Source organism: Chiroxiphia lanceolata, chromosome 8, assembly GCF_009829145.1.
Source record: "Chiroxiphia lanceolata isolate bChiLan1 chromosome 8, bChiLan1.pri, whole genome shotgun sequence".
NCBI lineage: Eukaryota > Metazoa > Chordata > Aves > Passeriformes > Pipridae > Chiroxiphia > Chiroxiphia lanceolata.
In genome coordinates this window covers 1,353,002-1,367,295 of record NC_045644.1, presented here as the reverse complement: position 1 = coordinate 1,367,295, position 14,294 = coordinate 1,353,002, and the positions used below count along the sequence as shown (strand labels likewise).

General features: G+C 45.9%; 1 protein-coding gene across 6 annotated transcripts; it reads right to left on the bottom strand.

The window, feature by feature from the left end:
• Window positions 1-327: 327 nt before the first annotated feature.
• DENND10 (DENN domain containing 10) lies at window positions 328-14,288 on the bottom strand. Of its 6 annotated transcripts, XM_032695177.1 has the most exons (10): window positions 14,241-14,288; window positions 12,817-13,020; window positions 9,002-9,198; window positions 7,740-7,819; window positions 6,067-6,215; window positions 5,766-5,877; window positions 5,316-5,416; window positions 4,051-4,158; window positions 3,396-3,490; window positions 328-2,717 (listed from the first exon to the last, which is right to left on the bottom strand). In XM_032695177.1, exons 5-10 carry the CDS (start codon window positions 6,182-6,184, stop codon window positions 2,541-2,543), a joined length of 711 nt encoding a protein of 236 aa, XP_032551068.1. In that variant the 5' UTR covers window positions 6,185-6,215; window positions 7,740-7,819; window positions 9,002-9,198; window positions 12,817-13,020; window positions 14,241-14,288; the 3' UTR covers window positions 328-2,540. The 6 variants fall into 6 exon arrangements, with proteins under 6 accessions (XP_032551068.1, XP_032551067.1, XP_032551066.1 ...); XM_032695176.1 differs by lacking the exon at window positions 14,241-14,288 and having other exon boundaries at window positions 12,817-13,231; XM_032695175.1 differs by lacking the exons at window positions 12,817-13,020; window positions 14,241-14,288 and adding an exon at window positions 9,675-9,756 and having other exon boundaries at window positions 9,002-9,218.
• Window positions 14,289-14,294: the final 6 nt, after the last annotated feature.

Here is a 14,294-nt window from a genome sequence, read left to right as displayed (position 1 = left end):
CACCCAGCCTGGGGAAAGGGAAGTGAGAAATCAGCCAAAATCTTTCCCTGTCCTGACCTTGCAGATTTTTCTATTTTATTTTAAACCATTTTGAGAAGAAACAGTGCCAAAAGCCATTAAGAAAATGCAAGAACATTAGGACAAGCCTTTGAAAGCACTGAAGCTGAGAGAGGGAAATACATCCTGTGCAGTGCTGACAATAAAATCAGCAGCTGATAAAAGTGTTTGAACATGTAGCAGTACATCTCCAACCTACACACCAAGCTATAGCTCAATCCCAGTTGTGACTCCATGGTCACAACGAGTCAAGAAAAAAATTTACATAAATTAAAGGGTAGACTGTTCAGAATTTTTTTAATAGGCATAAGCATGCTGTGAGTGCAGTTCCTTAAGTGCAAAACTGTATTTCACCTGCACTGCAGAAACATCAGAAGATTGGATACAACACTTGAGATTTCCAACTTAAATGTTTCCAGGACAGAAAGCAAAGCAGGCATTCAACGTTTAGTTTGCAACTGAGCTCCTCTGCTTTTTGTGGTTCTCTCTGGATATGCCTTAAGGCTTTTTGTTAATAAGAAATGATGCAAATTTCTTCTCAGTTACACTGTGGTGTTAAGACAGGTGGCTGAAGCAGATCCGGGTTTTTCTTGGTGAAAGACTTCAGTTTCAGTGGACTTAAAAGTAAGTCCTGAATGGAATTTTCAGCATAGTTTTGCAGTTCTGCTATTCCAACTGTTTTAAAGGTCTCAAAACAGAAGCAGCAATATTAACAAACCATTAAGAAAAAACATTAATGGGCAAACGGGGAAAAAAAGCTGTAGAGCACTTACAGGTAAACAAAGGCAGTTGCAATATTTTTCTCAGAAGTTAAAAAACCCACCAAAGTACATGCTACTGTGTTCAGAAGTTAAACTTCAGACTAAGTGTTTAAAGTAGAATTTTACACCCCTGAAAATAGGGGGTTGTTCTGAAACACTTTCATTTCCTGACTGTAGTAACTATCCATTTTATAACACATTCCTTAATCACATTCTAAAATAGATTTCCTTAACATATGATACACAGCAAAAGGACAACCCTTTTTCCAACCAATATTGCTTGTAAATAGTTATTGATGAACTCTACCAGTTTCAGAATAGCAAACATCCAATTATTTAACAATATAAATATTGGTTACTAAAGTTTTATTCATAAGTATAAAATCTCTATGTAAAACCACATGCTACAGCCTATCTGTACAAAGGCCAGGAAAAAGGCTATCTTTTTTCATATAACAAAGTGCTACTGCAGAATTGACTGATTTGTTGTGGACATTTCTGAACAAATACAGATTGTTTGGCTCAGATCATTTCCCTCCAAGGACTCTAAATTCTTCTCAGAAGATTACAAAGCAGTTAGTTTCAGGCTGCTCAGTGAAACAAAAAGAAATCTCTCGAATTATGGCTGTGCAACCAAACAAGGAGGCAAATTTTAAATTTTCTCTAAACTCTTTCCCAGTTTTCACTATTTCTTCAAAAGTTTCCACCTCCATCTCATTTACACAGAGCAGCACCAGACAGGACCTGTGTTACAGCTGCAGTAGTTTAAGAAGCTGATGCTCTCCCTGTGGTACCTTCCCATTGGGACATTCCTGGTCCATGAGGCTTTAACTCATCTGACTTTTTCGTGTGGATCAGGAATGAAAGGCAAGGTCTCTTCTCAGCTGAGAACCCCAACAACTTCTTAAATGACTGCAGCTGTAAAGCAGCACTTGCCTGTGACCCCCCTGGGAAGCCCCATTTTAAACACAGTAATCCTGGACTCTTATCCCTCCATCAGAGGCGTGGGACGGAGTGAAAGGGGGGAAAACCTCTAAGGCAAGAGTCCAAAAAGAGGTGCTCAACTCACACCTGAGCTTCAAAATACCCCTTTCTCTACGTACTAAGGCTACCACATCAGATTTTCCCAGACATCCTTTTTTTTCCACACCCAGACACTTTCAAGTAGAAAGAAGAGAACTTGTCCATTTAGTTGGGATTTCCAGGAATCAGGTAGCCCAGAGCAAGAGCAGCATCCGACAGGCTGACACACCTGGAAGGCCAGAAGGAGCACTCAGCCCACTGCATGTTCAGTGTGTCCCTGTGCAGAGATGAACACACCCAAACTGTGCTGGTTTGACAGCTGCAGCCGTGTTCCAGAGCCCAGGAAGACAAGCCAGAGCTGTCCAGCCTCTGGAATGTGCAGGACAAACAGCCACTGCCATCATGTCTGGCACAGCCTGGACACAGAGGCCCCTGCTGTTGTATGTACACTCATGTCATGGCATGGAACACAGGAGCCATATGTACACAGTTAGAATTGGGGAAGGATAATGACACCAGGAATGTTCCCAAAAATGTCTCCATGTTCCCAGTCAAGCTCCAATATTCTGCATTGTATCATGGTAACTATGACATTCACTCCTATACCTTGAATTTTTCCTTATAAAATACCAGGTGTACCTCTCTGTATGGCAGAGACAGCCTTTCTGAACTGGTCCATAACACTCCAGTGCATCAGGATCAGATTCTGAGCAGTTGCTCAGCAGCTGCTAAATGAAAAAGGAAGTTTTCTGTAGCTGGTGGAAACCGCTTTTGTTTCAGGGCCTCTGAGTTAAGGGTTGGTTTTTCACTGCCATCAGAAGCTTCAGTAAGGGAGGCTAAAATAGCCAGGATTTCTTTTGTCTTCAGAGAAATGTCCTTGAGGAACAGAGAAAGAAGCAACTGTGAACACAGTATTAGGTATGATAATGTTTTCACATATGCCTATTAAAAAATTAATCAATACAGGAAAAAAAAGGAAATAATGATAAATAAATAGCTCATTTAAAATAAAGCTCCCATTTACTCTGAGGCAAATGTGCACCAGTTGTTCAGCCTGCTCTTGTGCAATGCTGGATAAAGGGAGCACAGCCACTCCACAGGCTCCTCTTCTGGCCTTACTGAGCTCTGTGATTAAGTCACTCAGCTGTGAAATGTCTAATAATGTAGGGGAAGAAGTGAAAAAAGCCATCATGACGAAAATCAGGCTTTACAGTTGAGAAGCCTTATCTCAGCAGGACTTTTTCAAGGTATTGACAATACTATTGACAAAGAAGTGAGCAAAATTCATGCCTTGTGGAAGAAAACTGGGAAACCAGTCTAAAAATCAATAGACTTTTTGAAGTTTCTTCAGCAATGCAGTTACCCAACAGATAATGCAAACTAAGTAAGTTATCCTTAAAAGATCTGTATGATGAATAAAAATGCTCATTTGTAAAAAGGCAGAGGGTAGAAGAGGCTGACTGATTCTCAGGGACAATCTTCCTCCTACGCCCTCCTTCCACCCAGATTTAGCAATAGAAATAAGCTAACTAGATTTAAAAATAAAATATTAACCTTAATGACTTGGCTGTCTGATTTATCTGGATCTTCTGCAGATTGAACAATCAGCTGTCCGATTTCTTTGTGAAGCTTTCCCATTGTCATTGCCTCTGTGTAAGAAAGAAAACACCACCACACATTCACATAAAATCACCTTTTCCGGGATATCTAGAAAAGCATATGAATAATAAGCTGAATTGAGGAGTCTTTTCATGACTACTATTTAAAATCTACTGGTAAAGGCAGTAACCTGGCATATCAACAGCTTTGCCAACACCCCTGAAGTGGCCCTAAGCAGATGATAAGGAGTAGAGAGATGACCAGAAGCTTTTCTTTCAAATAGTCCCCAATCTCCAAGTATTTATTGCAGTGTTTTCCTAAAGACTCAAGTGACATATCTGCACCCAGCTGGAAGCCTCTTCCACATAACTGTCTAACGTGGATGTTATGAAATCTCAACTGTGCATTTGCTGGAAGCAAAGTACGTCTTTTCAACTTCCAACTTCCACCAGTGTTGCAATAAGACTAAAAGACAGAAGCTTACACACTGGACTTTTCAGAACCTGGATGGAAGAAGGATCAAGATGGCCTGATCTACAGCCAGGCTCAGCAGTTACTACAAACTTGGGGATAAATGGCCTCTAAATCCCACATACAAACAGCAACCAACCTTTTACTACAGGGGAAACAGTAATCTCACTGTCTGCCAAATTCACATACACATCATACAGGTCTGGTCTGCTGGTCACTTCAGAATCTGTAAATCCAGCAATGTAACCTAGAGAGCAGAATTTAGCAAGATTAGGATCTTCATAAACGAAACCATGCCAAAACCAAGATAAAATCACAGTCCTACAGTCTGTTCTAGGAGTTTCTGACACAGTAGTCACTGGACACAGGAGGCTGCACTCTTGACAGTATCAGTCATTCAACAAGTATGTTCAGCAGATGCTTCATTTCCAAGGAGCTTCAAAATCAGCTTCTAAAATTGCCTTGAACAGGAATGAACCACTAACACTACAAGCAATATCATAAGGTTATCAGTGTGGAATTTTAAACTCTCTTCCTACCTTGCTACTAAAATTACTCTTTTGCAAATGAAGAGGCCACTGAACTTTCTCATTAAAAAAATCACCAGTCTGGAGCCCTTTTTCATGAAGTCAGGATTAGATTGGAACAGAGGAATAAACCCAGCAGACTTCCTTATTTATAGCAAACCAGGTGAGCAACTAAGAGAGCTTTTTCTCCGTGGAAGGTGTTTAGAGAGCTGAAAAAAGCACACAGCAGAAATGCTGAAGATGAGTAGTCTTCTTGCTCATTATTCCTGCATAGAGAAGCCTCTTAATGGGACACATAAAGAGTCATGTTAAACTTTGCATAAGCCAAGGGCCTGTTCCTGGGTGATGCACTAAGCCCTGCACACACAGAGCTATGTGTCACACAGACCAAACTCCTACATAGCCAGTAAAGTCTGCCTGTGCTTAGGAGCCAGAGACCTCATTGGCATCAACATAAAAATCTGGCACTTCAGAGCTAGGAACTCAAAAAAGAAAAAAGAAAGATTTGGTTACAAGTGATGTGTAGAAGCTGGGAAAAAAAAAATGCAGTTTATCTAAAGTGAGCTGCTTTTGTACAACAGGAAAACTTTCAGTCCCTCAGATCACAACATCAAAAAGTCTCAAGGCTGCTTTGCATCTGTGACTGGGGATAGACTGATGTGGATCCACCCAAACCCACCAGATGAACTAGTTATCTTCCCATACACTTGTTTAGTTGTTTTGCCTTTTCTAAAGCAAATTATGCTGTTTAACTTTGAACAATAGCATTAATAGCAAAATAACCTTTTTCCTCCGAAGTGCACTGGTACAAGACCTTGCAGCAAAAGAAAGTAGAATTAAATTTTCTTTATATTTTTGATTAATAAACTATCACTACCTGTGCAGGCTTTTAAGGCTTCCACTTCCTCCTCGTTTAGATGCACATATGAATGAAGAATTGACCAGTCTTGTCGATGCCACACTAAAGCAGGCAAGGTCCTGGGGAAATTTGGCACATAGTATATTTTTATTTATGCTAACTGAAGTTTCACAGGATGAAATGCATGCCATGAGAATAAATGATTATGACTAGGTCTCATTTGAGGTGGATATACAGGAACTATGGAGATTTTTGCCCTCAGTGCAAGCAGAGTTTATTGCTCATTCCACAGTTAAATTTCTCTGAGCTGAGGAACATACAGCTAAAGCCTTAAGAGGGATTTAACAGAATTTCAATAAACAGTTTAAGAAAGGTTTTTTTCCTTAAAATATGGGGTTTTCTCTCAATGAAGGTTCAAAATTTGTTGGATTCTGGGGAGGGGTGTGAAGGAAGGGACAGACAAAGTACCTGGTAAACTCCTGGATAGCTTCTATTCTAGGATGGTACACTACAATTCTCTTCTTTAACATCAGTGCTGTATATAGGATAACTGTTTCCATTCCAAACTGAGACACTATATCTAGAAAAGAGGGGGAAATCATTGTACAGAAGATATGCACGCTGATATTAAACTGTTTTTTGAGGAAGCTAAATAATAATAACAGCACAGGTTAGCATTGTTACTTGAAGCACACAGGAAAACTAGGTGGCATTTTATAGTGTAGGAAAAAAAAAAAAATCAGCATAGAGACTCCTGGCAGCAAATAACCTTTGATGGAACCAGCAAGGTAAGCCTTCCGAGCATCAAAATCCTTGCTGAGGAAAGATCCATTCTCTTCACTTTGGCAGATCCCTTTTGTGAGCACTGCAATGTAACTCTCCATCATTTTAACTGGGCTTCCATGCTTCAGGTAGATCCTGTGTGAGAAGAAGAGAGTCTGGGATTTAAACTGCAAACATATGAATACATGTATACATATGAAAAACAAAAAATTAAAATCAGTATCACAAGTAGCAATATTATTGGCAAGAATTCTTAATTTTGGACACCCAGTTGAGGTTTTAAGTACTAAACTAGAAGCCTTCCAACATGCACACAAACACATGTCTGTCTTTCAGGGTATAAAACTACCTTGTATTCTCATTTCAGCTTCCTATTTTATGAAAGAACCAACACTGACTAAGATAGAAACACACCCCAAAGGTGTAGGCGTGTTCCAGACTAAGGATTCTTTGCAGACTTGAAAGGTACCTGCCTTATGAAAAAGAAACTACGATGGTAACTCCTCCTATTACATGTAGACCATTTGACTAGTTTGTTTTCCATTTTTTATCCCAGTATCATTTGACATTCTTCTGTACTCTTTGTTAAATGATGAAAGAAAAATACAAATATGTCCTTGATACTCATTAAAAACCCCAAACAACACAAAAGAACCAACACACCAACAGAGCCCATCCAATTTTAGCTGTCTTCCACTGTAACCTGTTTTACAGGTTAAGGTATTTCAGGAACAGCACTGAAGCTGCCAGCTCCCCATTTTCCATGTCACCTATAGCACAAAGCTACATCACACTTGAAACTCAATTATTAGCATGTTTAGAAGAACCCATTCTGGATTTGAAAGGAAGTGTTAGCTGATAAATCAGCATTAAAGCAAAACACAGCGAATCTAAATATTTCATGTATCACCAAAAAAGAACAACCTCAGTTTTTCAGTGCCCTGCAGAACTGGTAAAGCCTGAAGGCATCCCCAAGTCTACACTATATACAGTAGGTGCTCAGTATACAATAAGCTCACAATTGCATCCAATTAGCTGCAAAATCTCAGGGAATACCCTTGGAATCAAGAAGTGGGACTGGACCAATACGGAAACTCAAGGAAAAGCAAAGAAAGAAGCAGAGAGAGATCACGAGAATGTGGACGTGGAGGAAAGTGAGTGGACAGAACAAGGAAGGAGAAGGTGGCAGACTGGTTGGAAGAGGGACAAGGCAAAGGGCTCTCGTTTCCCTGGAGGGAAAGCAAAACCATCCCCAGGGGCTGTGCTTAGCTCAGAGGAGCTGCAAGAAGCATCTACAGCAGAGCTGTTGTGGAGGGATGCAAGTTGTTCACCACACACACGGTGACCTTTGAGTCCAGCACTGACCTCTTCCCAAATATTTACATTTTTAAAAAGTAAGTTCTCAGAGAAAATGAGTGTGTGGGTGGTGGTGCCTGGAGAAGACATGCATTAAAACCTAATGGACATCTGACACTCACCCAACACTTACTGCATGAACTCAAGACAAACTTAAACCAAGGATTTATTTAATCTGATTCTGTTTGTAGGACTGAGTTTCCAGCAGGTTGTTAGAACAAAGGCAACACAATGAAATTTAACCTCTTGCTTTGACAAGTTCTAAGCCTGCCCACAGCGGCACCTCAAAGCAGCTGTACAGACCTGCAGAGTATCCTCGTGAAGGCAGCGTATTTCTCTGGGTTGAAGTCTTTGGCCGTCAGGACAATGGAAAAGTGGGTCACCTGTGCATGACAGAAACACAGACAGCTTAGATCATGACCCACCACGAGCAGCCTTTGTCACATTACTGAACTTCCTGCAGTACTGACAAGGCATTTCAGTTAAAAAATCACAAAAAAGTGAGCAGCAGCAGCAGCTCTAAGTTGCTAAGTGCAGGGATGGCTGGGTAACAGGTTTCTGATGTGCCTCAGCTCTAGTACAGACTGTCTTTTGCTTAACCTACCCCACAAGAGTTTCTTTCCTCTAGTTTCATGGGATTATTAAAATAACAGAAAGGCATTATTTTTCCCCCACAGCAGGTAGGGAAGTTCCATAATTTGTTGCTATGGAGGCAGACAGCATCAACACATTTAGAAAGAGACTGGAAAAAACCACACAGATAGCAGGGCCAAAACCAGAACTACTCTTCAAACTTCCTTAATCCAGTGACTGTGGGCTGGGACAGCATGAGACTGAAAGCCTGCAGACAATGACCAGGCTCACATGCCCTCCTCAAACAGCATCTCCCACTGCCGCTGTCAGAGACAGTGCTGGGACATTTTATTTTATTTTATATCTTTTACACCTTTAAGGTTCATAGGAGATGAAAGCTTGGAGTGAAGAAAGGCAAGAAATATTCTGTTGTGGGCATGTAAAATTGCCCCATTATCTTTCTGCTTAACAGTAAAGCATGAAATATGAAAACTGAATAATTGAATAAACTTGACAGTTTAATGATTTTCATAACAGGGAGAAGATAGAAGATACAAGCATATTTGGTGACTTCCAATTATGAATGCAATGAAAAATAAAGTACCTATGTAACTTGACCCTTTGGAAAAAAAAGCATCAAGTTCTATACCAACAAGATTTTGAACACAATGAAACAAACTTTGTAGAGAGAAACAAATTGCTGACAATGAAATACAAATTAACTAGAAATAATGACATGGGAAAGCATTACCATGTTAACACAAAGAATCTAAATTGGGCAATGAGTGTCTCAGTCATTCTGCAATTCCATCCAATACATGTCTTGGTAAAAAATGAAACGTGGACTGGTTGGACACCTGGATAAAAGCTGCATCTGTGAGCACACAACAGCTTGAACCCCTTCTCTTCCTCATGTTTCCCTCAATGGGAAACACTGCTTAACCTGCAGACATCTTCCCTGCATTCTACTGAAAAACCCCGCCAAGTCCTACCTTTTTCAAGGCTGGAGAATCCTGAACTTCCACAGTCGTGATGTAGAACCAAGACCTTTTGTACTGGCCGAATACAAATGTATGGAGCAACTTGTTTTCATCCGTGAGGCAGCACTTTCGCAGCAACAGAGTCCTCAGCTCAGCTGTTACGGACGGATAACACCAAACCCACAAAGCATCTCCGTTGGTGTCTTTTTCTATGGTGGAAAGATGTTCACTGTGAGAATGCCAAACAGCAGCAAGGGAGTAAATCGATGGGTTAATCAGGTTTGTTTCCTAGAACCAGATTAAAATTCCACCTTACCCTGACCCTAGACATCCAGTTCTGCCTCTGCGGTTTGAGCCCCAGGGCAGCACTTCTGCTGCGGGCTTTATCATCGAAACGCCAATAAATATCCGCTCTTGACCCGCCTTACGAGGTCAGAGAAGCGCCGGGAGTTTGAATACACATCCAGCGTGAGCGAGGTACGGAGGAACAAGCTTATTTATGGTTTTTCCCTATTTCTGATGTCGCAACACAGAGATGGGAAGCCGCGAATTTCAGGCACCCCGGCCGAGCTCAGCGCGGCAACAGGCGGGGCCGGCACCGCCCGCCCGGGCCGGGCCCGCAGCTCGGCGGGCCCCGATACCGCCCCGGGCCCCACACGGGTCCCCCCGGCCCGCGGGCCCTCACCGATGAGCCCCACGGCCCGCAGCAACTGCGCCTCCGGCTCTGCCATCTTCGCCCCGCCGCCTTCCGCCCGCCCGGCCCGGCCCGCTCCACCCCCGGCCCTCCCGCCCCGCTCCGCCCCACGGCCCGGCCCTGCCCGCCCCGCTCCGCCCGCCGCTCTACAGGGCCCGCCCGCCCCGCTCCGCTCCTCCCCAGGGCCTGCCCGGCCCGCCCGGCTCCCGGCGTGGGGAACGGGGCTGGGATCGGGAACACACAGGCTAGGCTGCAGGGGAGCGCTGCAGCTCCTCCGGGCCGACCTCCCTGCTCCTCCAGCAGGGTCCCCTCCTGTCGCTCAGGGGTGTGTCCTTATCTCCAGTGAGGGAGACTCCACACCTGCTCTGGGCAGTCTGTGCCAGTGCTCGCTAACCTGCACAGTAAGGAAGTTCTTCCTCGTATTCCCGTGTTCCAGCCTGGGCTCGTTGCTTCTTGTCCCATTGCTGGGCACCACCGAGCATAGCCTGGCTCCATCCTCCCTTCAGACATGGACAGACACTGATGAGATTCCCACTCTCCAGGGTGAACAGGCCCAGCTCCCACGGCCTTTCCCCAGAAGTGAGGTGCTCCAGTCCCCTCATCATCTCCATAACCCCCTCTTCTGCTACCTCACACTGTAAGTCACGGGGCACAGCTCATGGGAAACGTTACACAAAAGGAGGTGGCCCTGCTGGCAGCTGCATCCTGAAGTCCTGGACAGGAGCTGTATCCCTAAGCATCCCAAAACACAGGCCTCCCTGTGCTTCTACAGAGCGTGGATGAAGGCCGACTCGTGTCCAAGAGGCAGCTGAGTGAGGTGAGGAATGCTCATGGAAGCAGAACAGCCATTCCTGAGTAACTCCATGCATCAGCAAGTTTATTTGAGGATGAAAAGATCTCATTTTAAAGTTTGAAAGAACAGTGGTACCTGAATGTTGGACTCCATGTCCTTAAGGGTCTTTTTTAACCTAAATGATTCTAGGAATACCATGGCACAGAGCAGCCACTGATTAGGAGAAACTTCCAAAATACCTGGGATAACTAGAGGTCATCAGAAGCTGCTGAAGAAAACATGGGAAAGAGGCCAGGCCTGCTCCTTGCCTGGCTGAGGAATACACTAAAGGGCAGCTTGCCATATGATTTTCATAAAGTCATGAAGTTAAAACACACATATTTAATATACTCTGCTACCATGTAGGAAGGGACATGAGGATTCAGATCATAAAAGCTGCTTCCACACAAAATTGTCTTGATCCCAGCCTGGAAGGCTTTCAGGAGCTTCAGAGATGTACAAAAAGGTGGAGTGGGCTCCCCAATGGCAAATGCTCCTCTAGCCCAGCAATAAATACCAGGCAGCACACCCATCAGAGCAAAGGTGCCCCCCAGAGAGGGCTACAAGGACTCAGGACAGGGACTGGCTCTGGCCACGCCGGCACAGGCAGCCTGCGGGTGCTGGGAAAGCTGCCACCCGGACCTGGGGTTGTCTCTGGCCTGACAGACATTCAGGTCAATTTTATGAAGACAAGAAAAGCACTATTCAGTTCATTAATTTTACGAAGACAGTTCAGCACTATAAATAGCTCAGTGATGACTCTACCTTAAAGCAGCCCATACTGAAATACTGTCATGTAAACCAATAGCGTGACCTGACGGAGAACACTGTGTACAACACTGAACACCAGATCTTTAAGGACACCAGGACACAGAGAAAATTCCAAGTGAAGAGAGCCTGAAAAAGCAAAGCTGGGTTTTTTTCTTCCATTTTTTTTTGACTCTAGAATGGAGGCTCATGCACTAGAATTCTCCCTGAAACTGGTGCCCACCTTCTAGTTCACGTGAGTCTCTGCTTAGCTCATCATGGCATGTTGTGCAGGGATTGAGATACAGGTCCATACAGGGGGAGAGAGACTTTCTTCATATTGCCAGAGTTGGGCAACCACTGTTGGCTCTCCTTTTTTCCATGACATTGCTGCCAATGAGCTGGCATCCCACAATGGCATGGTCCGTAGAAACTTCCACCACGTCGTTTTTGTACACTGGACTTCATCTTGATCTACACAGAACTGCTCATTCCTTAAATATTTACAGAGTACCTCCAGCACAGCTGATTTTCTCAGGTACTGCATACCTTGCTCCATGGTGATCCACTTGCACGGGTTCACTTCTAGATCAGCTGGTACCCTGAAAGGGTACCTTTCCCACATGCTTGACAGAAGTAGCCTCCAGAGGCTGAGGATTCCTCTCATTTTCCCAATCCCCAGCTGCTTGGCTACACCACTGTCTTGCATCTGATTGTGGGCCGAGCTATCCCAGCACTGGAGCAGGCAGGTCACAAAGTGCTCACCCGACAGGCAGCTGAAACATTTCTGTGTACCTGGCAGCTCACAGAGGGATAGGGGTTGGGTGATTATCTCTGATGCTGCCTCTTCCTCCTGTTCTGAGGGCCCTACTTCTTCTCCATCCCTCACTAAGTGAGCTGATTTTGTCTTGGATTTCTTCTTCTCTATAGGGGCAACTGCTATGGAACGGGTTGTTCCTCTGGTTCAGCTGTAGTTGGAGTGGCCACAGTGCCTGTTGTTCTGCTCTCCTCCTTATCCCTGTGAGGGTGCTGTCTAATGACCAGCAGTGACTGATAAACAGTAGCCAGGGCCCAGCATAACTTTGTGCCTCTTGGGATCTGCCACAGCATTTTTCCTTCACGTAATTTATCACTTTACAAGGGTCTTCTATGGTTCAGGGATAAACCTCCAAACCACTGGAGGAGAAAAGTCCTTCAAAACCTGACCCATTTTCTCCCACCTTCCGTGCCAGTCATGACTATCCACCCTTGGGGCAGACCTCTGAATGACCTTCCTAAAAATCTCTTTCAAAACTAACTCTAAACATAGTGTAGACCGCACTGAGGAGACCTGGCAGACTTAATAACAAGAGCACGCTTTCCTTAACTTCCAAAGGAAATTCAAAAGTCTCAGCTGTTTGTACCAAGCCTGGATGAGAAACAGGGGGTGAAAAGCTGGGGAAAATCATCCTTCCCTGTTCTCCCCACAGGTTGGGTAGGATTGTTAATGAATTCCCACAGATAGCACTGGAGGTCAGCAGGAGAACAACACTGCATACACTGATCTGTGGTTACCTCAAGCCTTCGTGCTCCTTGCTGGGTGCCAATGGGGCTGCTGTGGTTTAGGAATGGTATTCCCCCATTTAATGTTCCCACTGAAACACTCCAAACCGTGTGCCGCTCACTCGCTCCCCTCTCCCCACTCCCCTCTCCTGTGCTGGGATGGAGAACTGGAGGCACAGAAAGGTGAAGGTCACGGGTTGAGACAAGAACAATTTACTGGAAAGAGAAATGAAATAAGAAACGAAGAGTAACAGCAATGCCAACAGCAGTGCACAAGGCAGGAGAACGATTCACCCGGGATCGCTCACCACAGAACCCGGCGCTACCCGGCCCACACGGGCACAGCCCTGCCCCGCACCCCGGTACTGCCTGAGGCTCGCTCAGAACGGGCTTTGTGGAGCTTGCAGTGGGATCCCCCCACGATCCCGATCCCCAACCCCTCCTAGTTCTCACCCCCTGCCCAGTCCCAATCCCCCTGATGATCTCTTCTCATCCTGATCTCTATCCTCTCCAGGTCCCAATCCCCCTCCTGATCCCCCCATGGTCCTGATCCCCCTCCTGATCCCCTCTCAACCCGATCCCCTCACAGTCTCGATCCTGATTGCCTCATGGTCCCAAACCCCCTCCCATCCCGATCCTGATCCTCCTATGGTCCTGATCCCCTCCCGATCGCCTCAGGTCCCAATCTCTCTCCCGATCCCCTCCTATCCCGATCCCGATCTTCCCACAGCCCTGACATCCTCCCAATTCCCCTATCCTGATGCCCCTCCCGATCCTCTCCCATCCCGATCCCCTCACGACCATGATCCCATCCCGATCCCAATCCCCCTCCCGATCCCCTCACGGTCTCAATCCCCCTCCCATCCCGATCCCGATCCTCCCATGGTCCTGATCCCCTTCCAATCGCCCCATGGTCCTGACCCCCCTCCCGATCCTCTCCCATCCCGATCCCGATCCCCTGACGACTACGATCCCAATCCCCCCATGGTCCTGATCCCCCTCCCGTTCCCGATCGCCTCACGGTCTCAATCCCCCTCCCATCCCGATCCCGATCCTCCTCCCATGGTTCTGATCCTCCTCCGATCGCCACATGGTCCTGACCCCTCTCCCGATCCTCTCCCATCCCGATCCCGATCCCCTCACGGTCCCGATGCCCTCCTCACCGCGATCCCGATCCCCTCACGGTCCCGATCCTCTCCCATCCCGATCCCGATCCCCTCCCGATCCCGATGCCCTCCCATCTCGATCCCGATCCCCTCACGGTCCCGATGCCCTCCTCACCCCGATCCCGATCCCCTCACGGTCCCGAAGCTCTCCCCACCCCGATCCCGATCCCCTCACGGTCCCGATGCCCTCCTCACCCCGATCCCGATCCCCTCACGGTCCCGATCCCCCCCCCCTCCCGACCCCATCCCCGTCCCGATCCCCATCCCCACCCCGCTCCCCCTCACGTTCCCGCCCGGCTCTTCGCGCGCTTCGCGGAGCGCCCC

Excerpts from the sequence above, each read along its gene's own strand:
- DENND10 (XM_032695172.1), bottom strand. The coding sequence starts at position 9,379 with ATGATAAAGCCCGCAGCAGAAGTGCTGCCCTGGGGCTCAAACCGCAGA. Across the intron at positions 5,878-6,066 it reads CCTTGCTGGTTCCATCAAAG|ATATAGTGTCTCAGTTTGGA; the intron begins GTTATTTGCTGC and ends CCTCTTTTCTAG. Across the intron at positions 5,417-5,765 it reads GCTATCCAGGAGTTTACCAG|GACCTTGCCTGCTTTAGTGT; the intron begins GTACTTTGTCTG and ends AAATTTCCCCAG.